The 22033-nt window shown below is 48.4% G+C and overlaps 1 protein-coding gene across 4 annotated transcripts; it reads left to right on the top strand.

Moving 5' to 3' along the window:
- The first annotated feature begins 263 nt into the window (after positions 1–263).
- Positions 264–21863, top strand: CD4 (CD4 molecule). 4 transcript variants are annotated; one of them, XM_054188318.1, is made up of 12 exons: positions 264–400; positions 8428–8509; positions 14428–14503; positions 15493–15624; positions 17327–17482; positions 17568–17711; positions 17960–18232; positions 18679–19041; positions 19161–19403; positions 19494–19612; positions 19853–19920; positions 21489–21863. In XM_054188318.1, the coding sequence occupies exons 4-12, from the start codon at positions 15564–15566 to the stop codon at positions 21502–21504; spliced, it is 1443 nt and encodes a 480-aa protein (XP_054044293.1). In that variant the 5' UTR covers positions 264–400; positions 8428–8509; positions 14428–14503; positions 15493–15563; the 3' UTR covers positions 21505–21863. The 4 variants fall into 4 exon arrangements, with proteins under 4 accessions (XP_054044293.1, XP_054044292.1, XP_054044290.1 ...); XM_054188317.1 differs by lacking the exon at positions 14428–14503; XM_054188315.1 differs by lacking the exon at positions 264–400 and having other exon boundaries at positions 8251–8509.
- Positions 21864–22033: the final 170 nt, after the last annotated feature.

Below are 22033 nucleotides of genomic sequence, written 5' to 3' on the forward strand. Positions count from 1 at the left end.
GATGAGATAAAGCTGCGTCCTTGAGAGAGGGCTTGGGGGAACAGAAACAAGTAAGAATCAGCAAGAAACAGGACGTGAGAATGAAGTTGTTGCTCCTCGTGAACAGACAGCAGAAACCAATCGGAAGAAGTAGAGAAGCGCATGGCAGTCGGCCTTCAACCTATCAGCAGAACACAACTTGCACGTGGAGAGCGTGTATAGCTATAAAGCCTGTCAGATTGTTGCAATAAAGGTCTTTGGTCTGTACCCCACCAGACTCCGTGAATCCATCCTCCACAAATGGTGCCCGAACAGGGACAAAAATCGTAGGAACGTACGACCGGTGGACCAGCCCGGCTGAACGAGAAAAAAGGCAGCGGGAAGGAGAGCTGCAGTCCGGACAAATAATCACCAGAAAGAGGTGATCAGCTGGGGACGTGTGAGGATGGGATCGAGAGAGTCCTCAGAGGAAAAGGCAATTGTATGTATATTAGAAAAGTTTTTAAGTAGAAGGGGTATTCAATACGATGAAGGAACTTTTCAACTTTTACTGGCATGGTTAAAAAGCAAGGGTCTTCCCGCTGATTCTACAACGGCTTTCCAATTATCAAGCTGGGACCAAGCGGGCGAAACTGTATTTGAGACTGCAACAAAAGGGGATGCGACTGCCACAAAGGTTTTGACAACCTGGAGGTTGATTAAAGATACTTTACAGCAGGTAAAATCTGAACGAAATGCCACAGCAGCCACCGTTGCAGCTATGGCACCAGACAGCCCGATTACCACTCAGACAGAGAGGGGGAAACCTGAACCCCCGAGCTGTCCGGCTGCGCCGTTAGCACCTCCGCTAGATGTGATGTTGATACTGCCGTGGTCTTCTGTGTTACCGGGTTGGGGCGATTCCTTGCCAAGTCCGGCACCAAGTCCGGCGGTCACTGCAACTTACGATCCTGCTCAACACTGGCAGAATTTACTTAAACAGGCATTACAGGACGGCGATATAGAAGCCGCTACTGCCATCGCCTGTCCGGTACTGCTTAGTCAAAACGGGACAAACACCTGGAAACCAATAAAGTGGGAGCTGGTCAGAGAAATGCGGAAAACAATTATGCAGCATGGACTAACCTCCCCTTATGCACAAGGACTATCAAATAACATTATGAAAGGACACATACTAACTCCATTCGATATCAAGCAGCTAGCCGAAGTTATTTCTACCCCAACACAGCGAGTTCTTTTTATGGGTAGGCGTATATTACAAGTCTTAAAGCATCCAGGCTTAATAGATATGATAGAAGCTTGCAACTGAGTGGGATCTATCTCTTATCAAACCGATTGGCGTCAAATTCTAGAGATAATAGGGAAACAAGAGGATATCAGACAAGATGTGAGCAATAACGATGCTGCTCCTTCTGGGGCAACTGCTGCACCTCCTAATTTTAAAGCAGACAGGTGACACCACCAACAAAGGCTATGAGACCTCATAAATACAAATTCCACCAGCTCTGGGCGCTGAGAATGGTGTCCGAGGCGTCACAGATGTTGCAATCTTGCTTTTGTAACCAGCAGAGCACTTCAGGCACATGAGCACTACTGACAAAATACAGGCAAAATGACAAGCGTGGCCATTGAGCTGTTCTGTTTGACAGACCTCAAGGAAAAATGCTCAAAAGTCAGCCACCACCAATGCAGAAATAACTGCCTATGGCCACAGGAAGCTTTATGTCCCAAATGCTGCAGGATGAAGAACAAATCGTCGCAACACTAGGAAGTGGGAAAATATTTCTGAACACTGAGGGAATCGAGGTGGTACAAGGCAAATCAGGGCAGCTGAAGTGGAAGGACCAAGAGTCTGTACAGTAAAGCAAATAAATCTGGAAATCTGTCCCAGGTGGAGTCAATAAGAAAAGCGGCAAATAAAACAAATGTCATATGAAGGAAAGAGACCTGATGCTTTTCCACAAGGATACAGCTACAGGTCCAAAAATCGGACAAATATTTTCAATGTACCAGAAGCAGAAAGCTTGAGAAAAACACAGGAAACCCAGTGGATTCCCTTCTGGCAAAGGGGAGCAGTAAAGGAAGGCAAAGAAAGTACTATACATACAAATTCCTTTACATCTTACTCCTCCAAAAGGAATACAAAGAGGATCTTTAATCATAAATTAATCTTTTTTGATAAGAAACACCAGTACTATCAGAAAAAAAAATAAATCATGACTAGGTCCAAATGTTCTGCATTCAAGACTTCTGAGGGATTTCAAATGAGAGGCTAAATAAAGGCTAGCGTATAGTGTAACCTGACAAAGCAGCAACTAGAAACAACAGTCTATTGGGGTCTCAGTACATTTTGCGCAGCCCTTTAAAAATAATAAAAAATTAGAACCACATCTCAAATGACCTAGGACACTGAGGCACACTGAGTTTTACATCTGCTTGGCACACCAGTAGGAACAATATCAGCACCAATTCTGCAAAAATAATCCCCCATACCTCACTACTCTGCCTGGATTTCTTCAACTATTTGATGCAGCAGTGATTAAAACCAAAATATCTGCGTTCATTCATTTTGCCTTCCAAAGGTTCCCGCAGACCAAGCTCCTTACAGGGATGCTGTTGTTGTAGGTGCCACCCACTGAGACTCAAGGCATCTTGGACAGTCATTACACAGTTGTGGGCTCTATCATAGAATCGCCTAGGTTGGAAGGGACCTTTAAGATCATCGAGTCCAACCATTAACCTAACACTGAGAAAAACACCACTAAACCTTGTCCCTCAGCACCACGTCTACCCGTCCTTTAAACACCTCCAGGGATGACGATTCGACCACTTCCCTGAGCATGCTGAAGAGCTTCTTCTCCTAGGTTTCCATCTTGCTGACCTGCTGGGTCGATGCAACTCACTCCAGATCTCAAAAGCTGTCCTATGGCGTACCTCTGAAACGGCTGTCGCTCCCACCTAAAGGGTCGGGTTTCGGAGGGTCTTAACAGTTAGAGGGCATAGGACACTCTCTGTGCATAGGAAAAACATCAGGTGGTGATGCACAAGGGCAGCTTTTGGGAGGACTTGTTATTTCTTATTAATATTGAGGTCTCTCATGTTCTTCTTCTTTTACAAACACTGGGAGTATTCCTCTCATGTCAGCAGGTCAGCATCCCCCTTTTTTCATGGAAAACAAGGCAGGTTTTTGGGCTGGGGAGGAGGCACCAGTGGACTCCCTAGCAAGCTCTGGGGGGTTGGCAGGAGCTCAGCCGGGGACCCTCCAGTCAGGCACTCCCCAGCCCTTCGAAATCTCCCCCCCCCGGTTGAGCGCAGGCACGCCGGGTCCCCCGAAGTGTCCCCCTGCCTGCCCCACCGCTCGTCCCCAAGGCACCCCGGAGCTGCCCGGTGGCGGAGCCGCGTGCCTCCGTCACCGAGGGCTGTCCCGGGGGATGGGGGGTGGGGGAACACGACTGGGGCTGGCCGGCCCTTGCCCCCCGGCCGGGGGCTGCTGCTGCTGCGTCTTCTCCTCCTCCTCCTCCTCCTCCTCCTCCTCCTCCTCCTCCTCCTCTCCCTCCCCGGCATAAGGCACCTCCGCTCCTCGGTCCCGGTTTCTGCCGCCATCTAGTGTCCACGCACGACGGGGATTTCCCGCACCCCCCTCCCCCCCCGCCCCGCGCTTGCATTATCAGGAACATCCATCATTTGTTCCTTTTATGCTGCGAGCACCCGTGAGTCAGCTCTCCCGTGACCGGTTAATGCGCCCGGGTCCGTCTCTCCCTTTGCTTTCAGCTGAGGAAGTTAAAGCAAAAATCCCTATCATTGCTTCTCGGAGGCAAAACCTTACGGCGTGTGCTGTTGAATTGCATCCCACTTTAACGCTCCGAGCCTCAAGCTGCTTCCAGTGCGATATTCCAGACCCTCTCTGTACTGATGAAACCCTCCCAGTTGTGCCTCATAACGAACATTGTCACTAACTTCTCCCCCTTCCTTTTGCCAAGGTCATTACTAGTAAGATAGTAAGTAACACCCGTCCCAGGCGGGTCCTTAAAAGCTCCCCCAGCCACCTCCCTCCTGCCTGTTGCATTTCTGACACATCTTTAACATCTTGGTTAAAGTTTAAACCATCTTGGCTTGGTGGGTTTTTTAGGCTCACTTTATCCCCTGTCACTTTTGGTGACACGCTTTTGCAATTGGTCATCCTTGGACTATCCCTCTCTCCAGTGCTCCGGAGCAGCCCCTGCCTCCCCAGCGTATCTGGCTAGTCTTTTCCCCATCAGACCTCACACCCCCCACTAAGATTACCTGGCTTGTCTTTTCTCCGGTCCCCAGACTCCACACTCCCCACTAAAATACAGGGGATCCCTTGCTCAGGAAGAACATCTGTGGAGATTTCCTAATTTTCCATTCTGACCAGCAAATGAACCTTCACAATACCTGCATAGAGAGTCCTCTTTTCCCAATTTAAGCTTCTGCAGAGAGACTCCAAGCACCTGCAGAGAGGGATCTCATCCCAGCAGAACTTAGGGGCCTTCTTCCTTTCCGAGGTAGCGTGGCTGCGCTGGGGCAAATCACCAGGCCTCCTCGGCAGCAGGCTGGTTGTTTCTAGCTCTCCATGTCTAGCATCAGAAATGCCCGTCAAGAAGCTCAACAGGCGCCGGCTTTTCTATTGCAAAGAGAAAGATCCCGGCCTTTGAAGCTGCTGACATTCAGGTGCCTGAAGATACGGTTTTCAACACTTGTCCTTCCTTCTCTCCAATATCGCTGAGCAATCGCTAATTTTCCAATACATCTGGCTATCCTTTAACCATCAGAGTTCACAGGCACTGGCTTGCCAGGGAACTTGGTTTTTGGGAGACCGTTTCTGGAGGTTTCTTGACTTTCCTCTGGAGTCAATAAAAGGGTCTTCTCAACACATGATTTCTGAGACCTTTTTTTCCCTTTTTCACACTTCCTCGGAGAGACTTTGTGTGCCTGCAGACTGTGACTTCCACCCAGCACAGCCTGTCACCTCCTCTCTCCACAGAGATCTATGAGAATCTGTTATTCACCAGCCCCAGTCTGCAAAAATATTGCTGGTGATGGGATTAGAGCAAAGAGAGCCAGCGCAGGATGGGTGAGGAGTGTCTCTGTAGGGGAGAAACAGAAAAACATCACAGCCACAAATCTGGCGGGGGGGTGGGGAAGCTTCCCACTCTGCTGCAGGGTCAGTGTGCGATGCTGGATAAGCCCCACTTTCCCCAGGGGTGCAGTACAGCAACTGTCCCAGCGAGGTGAGAACCAGCCTCGCATGGAATTTAAAAACCAGTTAAATATTTATGAGAAATATTACATTCAGAAGAGAGACTGGCTGGCTAATATTATTCATCCCTCCTGGATTCTGATGTTTAATTAATGCTTGCAAAGTGCTTTGAGATGCTTGGATGAAAGTGATCCAAACACGTCACCGCACGCTGTGACCCTCAGTCCCCGAGGTACCTGTTCACCACACAGCTGTAGCAGCTCTGAGAGATGAGACTCCCTCCCGAATACCCCCCTGGGGTGAGAACGGGTCTGAGTGGGGGCCAAGCCCACAGCTTTGTCACCTCAGACCCACATCCCTGCTTCTCCTTGCAAGTCTGCAGTGAGTTCAAGTGTGTTTTGGAAGCTTTGCCCCTTCAGGGAATGCTCTTTCTGGTAAGTATTTGCAGTGACATAAACCAACTGCTTAAAAACAAGCCAGTGTTTCTGCATTACAGCATGCTGGGGAGACAAAACACAAGCCGGAATCCGTGCGAACCGAAGAATCAGATCAATGCCCCAGACCCCCAAGCCTGGAGATGCCAGGGTCTTACAATCACAACCCGACTTTTCTCAGCTCTGTTTTTTCCAGGACAGCTCCTCTATGGCAGCTAAGGACCAGAAGGGACATTTCTATTTGCAGACATGTGAGAGCATTTTGAAGATACTGATGTGATGCCACAGGCGCTCACAGGAGAGCCGTGTCTCAGAACAGGGCTTTCACAGGCTCTGGACACTGGCAATGCGGGCACCCATGCCATGCCATGCCATGCCATGCCACCTCATCCCATCCCATCCCATCCCATCCCATTCCATGCAGTCCCGTAGCCCGCATCCCACACTGGGAAGTTCCTGTCTCACACAGGTGGCTCTTTCCCTGTGGTGGGATGGCTTCATCTTTCTCCAAAGCCACCACCAATGGACCAGCTGTTGCACTCAAGGCCTTATCAGCGCTGTTGCTTTCGCACCTGGCAGCACATTATGAACCTTGATGCTGCGTCTGTCTGTCCCTGCTCCTCCAAAGCCTGGTTGTGTCTTGTAACCCCCCATCCTCCAGACAAAGGGGCAAATGACTGCCAGGAGGAGAAGAGTGGGTGGCACAGAGATGAAATCTCAGCCATGTCTGGGGCTCAGTGGGTTTCCGCCGTCTTGGCTGAGGCTGGGATTCAGAGAGAAAGACACTAAATGTGGGTGGAAAACCACAAAAGCCCCCTCCTCCACCCTACAGAGAAGGGAAACAGCTGAGATTCAGTAGCGTTACAGGTTACCTAAGAGTAAACTTGTATTGGGTTTGCATGGCAAGGTTTTGGTAGCAGAGGGACTGCACGGGTGGTTTCTGTGAGATCTGAGCAGGAGCAGGCCCCATGTCAGTCAGAGCCGTGTCCAGCCAGCCCCAAAACAGATCCACCACAGTCTAAAGCTGAGCCAATCGGCAGCACTGGTGGTGCCTCCGTTTTAACATATTTAAGAAAGTTTAAAAACCACTTCACAGCAGCTGTGAGAGAGAGGAGTAAGAAACTGTGAAAGAAACAGCCCTGCAGACACCAAGGTCAGTGAAGAAGGAGGACGAGGACAGGCTCCATCCAGGCACTGGAGCAGAGGTTCTCCTGCAGCCCTTGGAGAAGATCATGGTGATGCAGGTTGTCCCCCTGAGCCCATGGAGGTCCACATTGGAGCAGATATCCACCCTGCAGCCTGTGGAGAGTCCACGCTGGAGCAGACTCCTGGCAGAAGCTGTGGCTCATGGAGAGGAGCTCACGCTGGAGCAGGTTTTCTGGCAGGAGCTGCAGCCCATGGAGGAACCACGCTGGAGCAGCCCGTTCCTGAAGAACAGTACCCCATGCAGAGGACCCATACTGGAGTAGACAGACTCATCAAATCATAGAATAGCCCAGGTTGGACAGGACCTTGAAAGATCATCTGGTCCGGCCTCTCAAGGGAAAGGGGCCCTAGATGGGATTATCTAGCAACCTGTCCAATTGCATCTTGAAAGTCTCCAGCGATTGGGACTCTACCATGTCCCTGGGGAGGTTGTTCCAGTGAATTATTGTTCTCACTGTAAAAAATGTCTTTCTTATGTGAAGATGAACATGAAGAACTGCAGCCTATGGGAAGGATCCTCATTCGAGCACTTCATGAAGGACGCCACGATGGAGCAGGGGAACAGCATGAGCAGGAAGGAGCGGCAGAGACAAAGTGTTATAAACTGACCACAGCCCCCACTACCCGTCCCCCTGCGACACTCTGGGGAGAGGAAACAGGGGCAGCAAAGTCAGGTGTGAAGATAAGCCTGAGGAGAACAGCAGGGGGGGAAGGTGGTTTTAGTTTTGTTTTTATTTCTCACTAAACTACTCTGTTTTCACTTGGCCATCAATTAAATTAATCTTTCCCTGAGTTCCCATGTTTTGTCCATGAGGGTAACTGTTGAACGATCTCCCTGCCCTTTTCTTGACCCATGAAGTTTTTTTTCATCTTGTCTTCTCCCCCTGCCTTACTGAGGAGGGGGAGTGCGAGAGCGGCTGGGTGGGCAGCTGGTGGCCAGCCACGGTCAACCCACCACTGTTATAAAGAAAATATTGTCTCATCTCACCCCAAATCTCAGCCATACTCCACAGAGAGGTGACCCTAACATACCATCAGGGGTCCTCTCTTCCTCTGTTATTATCCCTGTGCAACACCTGGGGTCAGGTCCATGGCTGGCTCCTCAGAGGTGCCTCCGCTTAGTGTTGACGCAGGAGACAGGCTGGGAAATGGAGGTCGGCTTGCTCTTACAGAGTATCAGAAGTGCGGCCTAGGTCCGGATCTGCTCAGCTAAGATGATAATTTGCGAGCTCTCTTTGTCAGAAGAGCAGAACCGGTTTCCAACCATTCACTTTTAAGTTTCAGCCCCGTCACGGCCTCCCATCAGCTGCCATATGGCCAATAGGCTGTCTCTGTTTTACACACTCATTCTCACCAGGCACTGCAATACATCGCCTTCCGTTACGTTCTCCATTTCTGTTCACACCCAGAGTCGAGATCACATGCATTTGGAAAATCACCATCCACCTAGAGAAGTTGGCGGATGTCAGCAGAACTTGGACTGGTAGCAAGACCTTGCTGACGCTCCGGCTGGAGAGGAGGAGACATCAAGGCCGACGTCTGTTGAGCTGCTTTCTGAACATCAACTTAATTCTTCTTTTGTTTCAGCTGTAGCTGGGTGAGATCAATTACGGCAGGTGACAAACACAAGAAGACAGAAACAGAGAGGCAGAGACGGAGGAAAAAAGAGGTAAGGAAACTTTCTTTCTTTCTTTCTCTGAGAAAAGAGGCCAATCTGTTTTCGTTTTTTTTAATGTTACGAACTTTACTATTCCACACGAGTTGCTGTTTCGGCGCAGATGGGTTGGTGTTGCCCCACTTAAAGGTCTGATGTAAAACCATCTTGAACCTTTGACTTGATAATACTTCTGGCTGTGCAATTCTACTAGGTCTTTTAGTTTTAACTAAGAAGTGTTTGTCTCCCTGGATTTTTCCCTGAAAGGGGCAAAAAAAAGGGGAGCTACGAAAAGCTCAAACTGCCTTGGAGCCTGGGGATCTCACAGATCTTTCATATCCATGTATAGGGAAAAATGTCAAATATGAGGGCCTATCACTGATGACCGTATATCCCCCAGGGTCAGAAACGCACTGGGGAGCAGCCCTCCACCAGCTGCCACTTGCTATCACCTTCTCCATGTGCCCTCCAGGAAGGAGAACTTTATTCTAAAAAAAGCCTGAAAAATAAGAAGATTCTGGTCTCTAGCTAACTAGGGATGTCTGCTTTCATCTGTATGTGCTGAGACTGGAGGGGTCTGTTCTGCTAATCCAGGCTGACTGTGTCACTGCCTGACACCGGCTGCCGATGTAGCCCAATCCACTAGACTTAGGGCTGATCGAGCAGTGTTTCTTGGAGAAAGAGGGATCCTTTCAATGTAAGGACACCAGAAAAGAGACTTGCTTTACCCTTCCATGGGCTGCTCCACTGTTAAAAATGTGAGTTTCATTTCTGGTTGAATTTTTCAACTTTCAGGTGGCGTATTCTACTCAGCCTTCGTCAGCCACCTCAGATATTCCTCTACGTGGTGCATTTAAGTTGAGCTCAGGTTACTACTTAATGTTCTCCACTATAAACTGAACAGTCCTCTGAAGTCCCGGGTGCACGTTAGCCGCAAATCAGTTCGCAGACTTTTCCTTCATCCTCCCCAGTGTTTCACAAACATGGCTGCCAAAGCTGCCTGCAATACAGCAGGGCTTGCTTCACCTAAATTGAGCATCCGTCTCCTTCCCGCTCGTGGTTCTCAGGCTCCCAGGGACACTGTCCACCAGATCTGCCACAGCCTCATGTGGGGACCCTGTATTCACCAGGGAAAAATTAAGGAGGGGTGTCTCCTGGGCTCCCTAGATGTAATGGAGGCATTTTTGCTCTGACTGGGCGGGTATACGCCATTTTGCTGCCCTGACCTTATCAATATGTATATAGACCCTTCTCCCGTCTGGGCTGCACATCAAGTATGCTGCATGGTAAGATCTCGCTGTTCCCACTTTGGCAGCTGCATTAATGATACCTGAACGCCATCCCGGGCATGCACATGGCTTGGGAGGGTGATGGAGGGCCTGCCTTTGGAGGGCATCTCTGTGCCTTTGCTAGTCACAGCCTCCAGCAGCTTTAGAAAGTCACCCCTGGGCTGCAGTTGCGAACTGTAGGATGAAAGGCTGTTTGTGAAGCCAAAAAGAGAAGGGTTAGGAGGAAAGATGGGGGAGAAAGCTCAGAAAGCAGGTGCTGAAATGCCTGTGAGGCAAAGGCAGGTCTTGGCGTCCCCTTGGGCTGCCGGAGGGGTTAGAGGCTGCAGGGAGCTTCCCGGAGTTGCGAAGATGGAGCTGCTTCTCATGGCCTCCAGATAGGTCCAGGCACACGGCTAGGCCATGAGGACTTCGGGGCTGAAGAGAGCTTGGGCAGCGCTGAGATGGCGGCCTCCTCCTGATGGTGGGACCTCTCTCTGAGAGATCGGCAGTCTCACCCGCCGGGGCCCATGGCCCCTGCCCCAGCAGTTCCCTCTCGCAGCAGCTCCCAAGGCTGCCCATCACTCTCAGACGAAGGGCCAGCGGCGCCCGAGGGGAAATCGGGCCAGTCTCAGGGGGACAGTGGGGCCCTGTGACATGGCCTCCAATGCTATCGTCTCTTTGCTTTCTGATGGCTAATTTTGTTGCATTTCATGGAAGGGACCTTAAGGATCATCTAGTTCCAACCCCACTGCCATGGGCAGGGACACCTCCCACTAGACCAGGCTGCCCAAAGCCCCGTCCAGCCTGGCCTGGAACACAAGGATGGTCTCTTACCCTGCCTGCTGCTCGTGTATGTTTGCTTTAACATTAATAAATAATTTCAAGGAAACCGCTACTGAGTAAAACAGCCAGATCAGCTTTGCTTTAGATGTTTAAACTGAGAAAAAGAGGAGTGGATTCCTCTGTAGCCCAGAGCCCCGCAGCCAAGCCACACTGATGCGCGGGGACAAGAGGCAGCTGCCTCCCTCAGCTCCATGGCCTGGCAGCCACGGCCGGGGGAAGGAAGGGCAGCCCAGCGGCGGCGGAGGCTGAGGTGGGGAGGCCTTTGGCAAGCGGATGGCTGGGAGGGCCCCCCCCCCCCCCCATCCTACCCCCAGCAGAGCAAGCTGCTGCCAGATCAAAAAAGCGCAGCCACAAAGCAAGGGTGAGAGAAGAAAACATGAAAACCGCAGGGCATGAAAGAAGCGCAGGAGCGCACAGAGAGAGGGAGATGGGCCCACTCTGCATCAGGAGCGGTTTCTGAGTTTTGGGGTTGCATTTTTTTGTTTTGTTTTGCTGTGTTTTGTTTTGTTTTGTTTTTTTATTTCAGTTTCCTCCTGTGTCATGCCGGTGCCAGCCTAGGGGAGAGCTCTCTATGGCCATGGCCTGCCGGGGCTCGGTGCTGGAGGGGGCGAGGGGCTGCCAGCCCCTCTCCCAGGCAGATGTTCTCCAGGCTAGACCTGGTCCTGCAGGCATCATCCCCCGGACCGCTCGCTCACTGCCTCAGCTCTCCTTTTCCTATCCCTCAGAGAGGCAGGGATTATTAAAAGAAGGCAAGAAGGAAATTAAACCAGTTTAATAAGAGGGGGAAGTTAAAATGAAATGGAAATCAATGTTCACTTGGGAGGGAGCCCTGCTTCTCTGTCGCTAGACGTGCTAATAAATCAAGTATGCCTGGACTGTTTCTGGCACAGAGGCCAACTGGCATGAGATGGTCTGGGCTATTAAACTCACTTAACCTCTAAAATGAACTGGCGACATGCCAGTCACCTAATGGGAGTGGTCCCTGGCCCCTGCTAACACCTAAATGCATCCCGGGAGTTGCTCGGGAAAGCGAGAATTGTCCTGGGCCAAAAATGTGTCAGGAAATGTTCTAGCAATTTAACAGGACTGACGAGTGTGTTCCAGTGCCTGGGGACATTCCCTGACACCACTTAATTTATGAGTACCACCAGAAGATACAGCTGGGCTGCCTGTAAGGAGGCTGTGGGTCTGCTACAGGCATCTGCTAATGAGAACGGCTTGCTGAGTTAATATAGCAGAGCTTTGCTCACTGAGATCTGTGAACTCCAGAGTAGCATCGCCTGTGACCTGACCTGGAGGGATACAGAAGGAGACAGAAAGACAGGGGGAAAATAGGAAGTGGCACACATGAGAAGTAGAGATAAACAGGGAGAGAGAAAGTGTATAAGGGAAATTGTAGCTGAAGGCAACCGATTTTCCCCACTGACTTGTAACATGTAGGTGATAAACATCATATTGTAGAGGTCTGACACAGAAATACAAAGATTAGCGTGAATGGAGTAGGAATGCAGCACATGTGAAACCTCAAGAAGAAACAGAAAAACAAAGGTGCATCAATCTATGTCTACCACGCTGTGCAAGGTCAGCAGTTCACCAGTCCCACGGTGCTCTGGTTGTGTGGTTTCACTCAATAACGAGGTAGCAAGAAGGCGAAGAACAAACCAAAGCCATAAGATGACAGGAAAATAGAGAGTCCCAGCCAAAACAAAATGATGGTGTGTGACTCATCGATTTCATCAATTTTTACCTGTTCCATTATCTTCAGGTTTTATATAAAGCTTAATGACTTAAAATATTTGAAACCCAACATGGACCCTATTAATTGTTAGATACCACTCTAAAGTGGGGGCTGACTTTTCCTGCTGCTCCCACTGGCACAGGTGGGGCGAATATTCACAGCAGGGATGAGGTTTCTTCTGTCATCTCAGGAATGGATCTTAGCCAAGGCCCTACACCAGTTCTCAGTTATAGATGTTTCTTCGGAGTGCGACGCACACAGATGCCTTGTTGTTGCCCCTTTCTTTATTCTGTAGCATCGCCCAGCAAACTGCTTGATCACTGCTATTGCATCTGGCTAGAAGTGATCTCCAATCACATGCACTGGCTCCTTTATTTTGCTTTTTTCGCACAAAACAGCTCATGCAAATATTCCCTGGGTCTGGGATGGGTTTTTTGCTTTGCACAAGGCAAGCCACAAATCTTCTCTGACTGTGCCTTTGCCACCTATGCCTCTTCTGATGGTGCACATGGCTTCTGCCTTGCTCTTGCACCTGTATTTTTCATATGTGTACATTTGTACATCTGTCTCGCTGTCAGTTTGTCGGTTGTGCTGACCTGATCTCCATGTAAATGTAGTGCTGATGTTTTCATCTACTCTTTGATAGTTTCATGTGCTCTGATCATTTAAATTAGTTTCAATATTAAATTATCCTCTAATAGAACATATTTAATATTGCACATAGTACATATAAATATTGTATAAAATTACTCATGTATTTCTTTTGAGTTCAACCCCGTTATGACTCCAGCCTTCAGTCTATCATGTTACCTGTGAAAGGAGGTTTCTATTATCAGCGAGAGCCGAGTGACCTTCCCACCAGCTATCCTACTGACTTCTCTGAAAACCAGTGTGAATTTTTTTGTTAGGGATCCAAAAGTCCTTGGGCTTGTATCTCTCCTCCACGTCCCCACTACTTGTCAGTTCTGCTTCTGATATCTGACTTTGTCCTTTGGTAGCATCCAGTGTTCTCCCATACTCCATTAAAACAGGACTCACTTTGTTCAGCTCGCTTCCCACTGCTTGTCCCTTGAGCTTTGTCAGCTTCTGTCTGACCCTCCACTTGAGGAGCTTTTGTGTTTCAGATGCTTCAGCTCACATAATATGCTCATCTATATTTGTTGGATTCTCCCCAGCCTTTGTTTATAAAAGTTCTTACCTTATGTGTCAGCAGCCAGGTTCTGGCTAGTTTAAATGAAGCCTCTCTTGCGTTAGAGAAAGCTCATGCTTTCTGTACGGTGCCCTCGTGCTCCCCAAGTTCCTCGGTTCCTGATGACCCCATACCCCTCTTCTTCACACTACTTTCTCTGTCACGCTTTGTAACTTGAGCACTCTGCCTCATCCTATGCGTGTTTCTAGAAGCATTTCCAGCTATGAATTTCCTGCTTTACAAGTTAAGCTATGCCATAAGACCTTTTCCGACCTGTCTGCATGCTGTCAGTGTTCACACAGCACCTCCCAGCTCCCTTTCACAAACCTGGCATCCTCCAACCTTTGCCTCATCCTGACCAGTACCGAGCTTGGAGGTGGGATGCTTCTGAGACGCCCCAGTGCCTTGTCGTCTGGCTCCCTGGCCCCTTGAGCTTCACCTCTTGGCTCAGCCACCCTGGCCACAAGGAGGTCTCTGTCTGAGGGATTGCGGATGTCTGCCAGGGACAAGTCCTCATAGGGCTGGCACCTTAGACAAGCAACAGGAAAGGTTCACCCCAAGGGCCTCTTGGCACGGGCAGTGCCTGCTTTTGAAGAGGTGAGGTCACCTCACTGTTTTTTGCTTGCTCCCCAGACTGGTTAATCTGCTTGGCTTCCTTTTTGTGACATACGCCTTGGTTTAGAGCTGGGTAGTCTCCTTGCGCCAGCAGCCATGGTCATGTTGTCAGCCCACCCAGCTGCAGCTGATACCAGCACTTGGTCTCTGCTACAGTTGAATACTTCATCTAATTTGATAACTCACCTTAACATGACAGTTAGCTCCCAATTCCCACTTAAGGTTTCGTTACCACCAATGCAACTTCTTCTTTCTGACCTCATTCCTCCCTTTTCCCCAGACTTTTTGTTGAATAGTCCTAAGAATTCAAGCAAGTCTTTCCTACATCGGACTTGGTGGTTATTGAGATTTTTAAGGTAAGAAATAAGTAGACAAAAAACAAACTAAAGAAAAATATAAATGAGAGCCTAAAGATGGCATTAATCATAGAATCACAAAATCGCACAGAAATATTTAGATGGCAAAGGACCTCTGGAAGTCACCAGTCCAACGTCCTGCTCACAGCTGGGCTGACTCTAAAACTACAACACATTGCTCAGGGCCTTGTCCAGGGAACCTCTGAATATCTCCGAGGGTGGAGATTGCCTGGCATCTTTTGGCATCCGTTCCAATGCTAAAGCGCCTTCAGTGGGAAGAAATTTTTCCTTATATCCAGCCGACAGTTCCCTGCTGCAACTTATGTCTGCTGCCTTGTGTTCTTCTCCGGTGCACCTCTGAGAAGAATGTGGCTCCTTCTCCTAGGTAATATCCTTTAGATAGTGGGAGACTGAAATAAGGTCCCACCTTGGCTGTCTTCTCCCTACCAAACCCAGTTTTCTGTCTCTCACCATATATCATGCGCTCCAGCCCCCACACTGTCCCAGTAGCCCTCCATTGGACTCTGTCCTGTTTGTTGGCATCCGTCTTGTACTGGGAGGCTCAAAACTGGATTCTCTATTCTAGATGAGACCTCAGGTGTGCCAAATAGAGGAAAATAATTAGCTCCCTCATCCTGCTGGCTGTGCATTTGTTAACGCAGCCCTGTATGTGTTTAGCCTTAATTGCTGCAAAAGCACTGATAACCCACCACAGAGAAGTAAAAAAGCGCAGAACTCTTGGCAATATAAACACCTGCAGTCCAATGAATGCCAGAAACCTAGGGATGAGTAAAATAAAACATTTAATACCAAACTCTCTGGGGAACACTCCAGCTGGATTCTTTGCTGAAACACAGGGCTCAGGTGACTTTACCAACGAGTTTCCATTTCGTTGCACTGAAGGATGGTGGGTACTGACTGGGAAGATGGTCCCCATCCACTGAGGTCTGAAAATCAGCCATTATTAACAGAGCATTTGGGTCTTCCAGGATAGCATCCCTTGGCAGCGACAGCATTTCCAGCGCTGCGGTCCACAGCAGGGAGGAGCGCTCCTGCAGTGATGAAGTCATGCGGCACGGTGGTGAGCAGCACGCTTGCCATCTTCTTCGTTCTGCTTCTGGGTGAGTCCTCAGCTCAGCGAACCCTCCCAGTTCTTGCAGCCTTTCCACAGGCCTCACAATTTTTGGGGTGTTTTTAGGCTCCTCCTGATTTGCCATACAACATATCTCACACAGCTTAGAGCCAGGCTCACTCCAGCAATGCAGCTGTGACAGCCACCTTCTTACCTTGTCTGGCCCACCTCCACTGCCCAACCGCTCTCTGGCGGGGGCATGCAGTGGAGATTAGGACAGAGGGGCTAGAAGCTGAGGGGCTCCCTACATCCATACCTGGTTATTTCAGAGGCTGAAGCTTTGGGATTCAGGCTGTTCCCAGCCTGCCTGCTGAACCTGACAGCCGAAACCACGGTGTCTGGACCATCACCAGGTTTGGGGAGCTGCCCTGTAGAGATGCAGGAGTGGGGTTCCTGTGAAAGCCAGGGTGCCCCTGTCGCTTTGCTTCAAACTTCACACCGGAGGAGTGGGCAGGAGAGGTAGGGGCCATAAGCAGTGAGTGCGTAAGGGTGGTAGCACACCAGTGTCTGACGTGGACAATGTTGCCATGAAAGAACAAGACGACCAGCTGGGGAAGGCAGTGTGCGATTCAGAGTCAAGGTTGACAAAAATTGTATGAATATGAAGAAATGCTTGATGAGGGACTCGTCCTTTGGGCAGAGCCATTTCCTGAGCCAAATACAGCCCAGATCCTGCACACTGAGCACAGAGTGGAAAATACTGCCCTCCGCACTCCCTCCAGCTGCCTGGGCAAAAACTTGGGTGTTTCTCATCACAGACTTGCCTTTACAAATGTGATGATACTGGTTTGCTCAGTTTCACTGCTAATGTTATAAGATTAGGTGGACTCTTTAGTGCTCATTTTCCAAGAAAGGAGTAAGGCCAAACCTTATTCTCAGTGTTCTCAGATACTCGGCTTTGATTCCTCTGGTTGCAGAGGAAAGCTTGGAAATCTTTTATGGACCTTACCAACTCTTACTAATAGCATTTATAATTTCACAGTTTAAGACAAATGCATTGTTTTCTGTGGTCCAGTGTGCCCATTGAAAACCTGTATTGGCGATGCTGCAGATCACCCATGCTCTTGGAAGAATATGTAACTTGTGGAAAGTTTCTTCAACCTTATACATCCTACTTACACATCCTACTTCAACCTTATACATCCTACATTAGGCCAGCCTTCCCATTTCTTTTTTACTTTATCCTTTCATTTTCCTGGACTTTCAGCCTTGATCCATGCAAAAATTGGAAGAAAGGGTGAGCAAATTTGCCAGTGTTGCCTCAAGTATTGACTGGGGAGTGAAGGAGGGCTGGTGTATGCTCTTCTGCCTTTGCTACCAGTGGGATAACTAAATCTTGTCCAGTGGAAAAAGGTTGTTTCAGTAAAACTGTTGACATCTCAAAATTGTAAATGATGGCGAATCCACCACAACCGCTGGCATTTTCCCTGTTTCTGAACGTATGTGAAACAGAATAACCATTAGCTGTGTAAAGAGACCAAAGTGGAGGGGAGGGAAGTTGTGGAGCTGAAAAGAAAAGGGATTGATTGATGAGACAAAGGAGAGAAAAAATCAGAAACTGAGGATAATCTTCCCAGTATCTGGAAAAGGGAGGAGAAATAGCTGCATCTTTCTGGAAGGATGGGAAGTATTCACCGAGCCACCCTTCAGAAAGTGAATGTATGCCTTTCTTGGTGGGTATTGACTTTCAGGTCTGATCCCCATTATGGGTCATCAAGATGAACTACAGGTTGGGGTTGCAGGCAAGCCAGTGATCTTGAACTGCAGAGGCATACCTTCTGACTCAGGTGTGACCTGGAAGTACTCTAAGTTTGTCGTAAGGGCGTTTACAACTAACTCTTTTAAAGGTAAGGCTTCCAATTCATCACCTCTTCTCCCCAGTATATGGCTGAGAAATCTCTTTTGTCCTAACCAAGCTTATTGTTTCAAAAGGCAAAGCTACTATGAGCGATCGATCTGAAATCATCCCCAACACTAAACAGCTGAAGGTGTTGAACTTAAAGCTCACCGATGCTGGCATCTACACCTGCGAATATGGCTCTCACAAAGTCCATATCTCACTGCATGTCTTTGAATGTGAGTGATTAGAGGGCTTTTATCCATGAGGAGGTGAGGGGGGAGGAAATGAGGAGACTGTAGAGCTCAGAGAGACACCTCTGCTGGGATTTTTTATCCAGCTGCCATTTCTTCTGGCCTGGGCTATGATAGTTCATTTCTCCTACATCTCCAGGGCACAAAGTCTCCATATTCCTTTTACTGTGACACTTGCTGCTCTCTCGCAGGACGAGGAGTTGACTTACTGGCTGCACTTTTTGTCTTTACAGTGACGATTTCTTCAGATGGGCACTTCCTGCCAAATGAAGTCCCCAAGCTGACTTTAATGCAAAATTCATCCAAACCGCTACCCAATCTCAGCATCACATTGTTCAACAGCAACAATAACACAGTAATAACAGAACCCTTAGAAAAAAACCCTCAAAAATACATACTGGAGTTAAAGGAACTGGAGGCTACGGACAGTGGGACCTGGATGTGTCATGTCCATGCAGACTCTCCATTGATTAATCAGAACATCGCCTTTGATGTGAAGGTATTAGGTATGCAACAACAAAAACGCAACTCACACAGAGGCTCAGGAACCAGTGCTCCCTTCAGCTCATGAGCTGAGCTTTTACTTTCCAGCATCCCAAGCACTGGTGCTCCAGAGTCGATCTCCCAGTGCTTCCAACACTGCAGCTTGGGGATTGCTCTGCTGCCTGCGCTCTGTCCCACACTTGCTCCCATTTTCCTCTCCAGGCTTGTCCTAAAAGATCTCCCTCTCCTTGGGGTCTGTTCTTCTCAGCTCTGGTAAGCTTGGGAGCTTTGGCTCTTTAAACCCATCCTCAGACACTAATTGTTTATGCTTCCTGGGGTATCTCATGGCTTTTCTTCAAGTCCTCTTTCAACTGAGCACAGCATGCATCTCTCCAGATCAAGGGTGGACACGGGGAAGTGTAGCCATGGCTTTCCCTGTCTCTGTATTCCTTGTCTCTTCTGATTTCAGGTTTTCAGAATCCAGTCTTGGAAAGAAAGTATGCAACTGTTGATAGCACTGTCATCTTGTCATGGCACCTGAACTTCCGGAAGATAATATGGAAAGAAGGTTTCACAGGACGACTGAATTGGAAACGACAGGAAAATGCAACCCCTCATGAGCTATTTGATTTCAATGTCACAGCCCGGGGAGAGCAGCATAAGACCAAAAAAAGCAACCACTTTCGGTTTGAGATACCTGAAAGCAAACCTGAAAGCACCATAGAACTGAAACTCCACAAAGTCCATTTCAACCATTCTGGGCAGTACCAGTGCCAGCTGGCATACAAAGGAAGATATACACAGAACAAGATAGAGCTGGTGGTGATGAAAGGTGAGAGAAAAAGAAGTGGGTGAAGAGACGAAGATCTGCAGAAATCTAGAAGCCACAAGAGTATGAATGGACCCACCTTCCCATCCTCTCACTCATGTGTTCTTTTCTTACCTTTACAGTCTCAGCTAACCCTGTTGGGCCACTCCCCAGGGGGGCCAAGACGACGCTGATCTGCCAGGTCTCTAGTCCTCTCCCACCCAACGCTCACTTGCTCTGGGAACGTGTGAATGGGACTCAGGAGGACGTCAAGAAGTCAAAGCAGAATGAAGCAAAGGTGGAGGTGAACGTCAGTGCTGCAGGGCTGTGGAACTGTCACCTCATAGAAGACAATGACATGAAGATCAGCCTTAGTTACCCCGTGGGTATGGAAATTAGTGTCACGTGCCTGTCTCCAGTCAAAGTCCTTAAAATTCTTTTTGTATGTGTCTCTGAATACTTTTCTCCTTCCACAGAGGAAGCTCCTGTTTGGATTAGCTATGCGGTAACTGGAGCAAGTATTGGAGGCAGTGTGTTGGTGTTTGGCCTAGCATGCCTGTGCATCATCAGTGGTATAAGCTGGCAGCGGAGAAGGGTGAGTGCCCTCATCCCTGTGAAAGGTGAAGAGATGACAAGTCTCCCTAAACCATAGGAGTCGTCTGATTTTCTGTCTGGGTGCAGGGCAGAGCAGATAAAGGGTCAATCCTTAGACTCAAAGCAAGCTGCTAGAGGTGGACAGTTTGCAGATGTCAGACAGTGCTTTACTACCACTTCAGAGGAAAGCATTTGAAGCAAGAAAATATCCAATCATTATTTATTCCTTCTTTCCTGGCAGCAACGGGCAAAAAGGATGATACGAGCAAGACAATACTTGTTGGAAAACAAGACATGTCAGTGTCAACAGTAAGTGGCAATGAGGGCATCTGGAATGGGCAAAGACTCTGTTTTCAAGACAGGGAAGTTTGATAGTCAAGCGGGGAAAAATGGAACTTGAACCTGCTTAGTGCTACGGTACAGATGCATTTCATAATTTTCAGGGCTTACTCATGTTAAGTCATGTTTAAGAGTTATGAGCTGTGTTTAATGAATTTCCTGTTATGCCCCAAACCCATGATAGCGCCATGCTGGGGAACTTTTGAGCAGAGAGTTTTCACTTGAATTACCTTGATGTTGAAGAGGAGTTGGCCAAACCCAAGCAGGAGCTACAGAGTCCTTTGATGGGTTCCACAGTGAATCTGGGACCTGGATATCAAGGTTGTGGAGGTGGAAGGCACACAACCAAGCTCAAGGATGAAACCTAAATTTTTAAAATCCATGATGTCCATAATGTGATTCCAGCTCTGCTAGCACAATGCTGGACTGCAATTTGTGAAAATTGCCAATAACCTCTCGGGATTAAGGAAAAAGAGGAGAAAACCACAGCACAGGGTGAACCATGCCCTCTCCTAAAGGCCCTGGGTGATATCGTAGAATCATAGAATCATAGGGTTGGAAGGGACCTCTGGAGATCATCTAGTCCAACCCCCCTGCCAGAGCAGGGTCACCTTAGAGCAGGTTGCACAGGAACGCGTCCAGGCAGGTTTTGAATGTCTCCAGAGATGGAGACGCCACCACCTCCATGGGCAGCCTGTTCCAGTGCTCAGCCACCCTCAGGGTAGAGAAGTTCCTCCTCATGTTTAGGTGGAACCTCCTATGCTCAAGTTTGTGCCCATTACCTCTTGTCCTGTTGCCGGGCACCACTGAAAAGAGCCTGGCCCCATCGATATGAAATACACTATCATGTCCTGGCCCTTTTCACAGGAGCAGGGATTTCCCAGCTGCCTTTTTCCAGGTCTTTAACCTTATTATGATATCAGGCATCATAGCAGCTGTGAAGGAACACTGGCAGCTATTCTATCACTGGAATTGGAGAACTAAGATGATGCATGAACCAGTTCAATTAATGTATAGGTACAGAACTGTACTTCTGCTTAATATTCACTAGTGACAGAGGCAAACTGTGATAGTTTCACTTATTTTATTTTCACTGTCACTGAGAATTCCTTGAGAATGTTTATTGGCAAATGTTACTTCATAGCTGGGATGTATATATGGTGAAGAGTTGGTTAGCGCAATGTGTGTCAAAGAATTCACCTTGTTTTCACCTACTTTTTATCAAGGTTAAAAAATAATCCCCATAAGGAGAGGACAAAGCCCATACAACTCCATCAAAAACTAGATAAATCTGTGCAATACAAGTGCTGATACAGTTGTTCTTTAACTCTCTTTGCCAAGTAAGCAGCTCAGTGTAACTGAAACCTAAACCGCAGCCATGTGGATGCCCAAGCAACCATTTGCACCCTCAGCTACAGGGGCGAGCCAGCATTCTCTACACTAAGCAAAAAAGTGGGGGGTTGGCTGGCTCTAATGTGACTGAGCGGAGACTTTCACCTCTACAGTACTGGTACTCACATAATGCTTTTCTCTTGCAGTCGGCTGAATAAGTAGTATTGCAGCACTGGAGTCAGAAGGACTGATGAAATCTCTGCCTTTACCGAAACACCTGCCAGCTCTGTGAATCCATCTCCCTTTCTCTGGTTTTGATGTAATTATTTCTTCATCATTCCCCCAGTCTAATGCTGTGGAGGGATGTTGTCTGGCTATGAGCTGATGGACAAGACAAGAAACCCTTAAGAGTTAAGATTGATTCCGAGTTCTATAGTGAGAGATACTGAATAGAATATATATACACACACATATATATATGCTTGTATTTCGCTCATGCACTTAATTTGACCTTCTTGTGGAAACAATTTTATGTGCTTCTTTTATCTGCCTGAGCTACAATAAATTACTTCGGAGTCGGACGTCTTTTGGGTTTTTTTGCAAGCTGGACTAAATATTTTCTGAGGCACTCTCATCTGGTTCAAATTCACATTTCTCCCTTTCCTGCTAGGATGTGGAATCCTGATTCTCACTATCTCCCACCTCCCTGGCTGCCACGAGCCTTCCTTAACGCACCAGCCCTCTGCTCTCC

Source organism: Rissa tridactyla, chromosome 1 (genome assembly GCF_028500815.1).
Source record: "Rissa tridactyla isolate bRisTri1 chromosome 1, bRisTri1.patW.cur.20221130, whole genome shotgun sequence".
Classification (NCBI taxonomy): domain Eukaryota; kingdom Metazoa; phylum Chordata; class Aves; order Charadriiformes; family Laridae; genus Rissa; species Rissa tridactyla.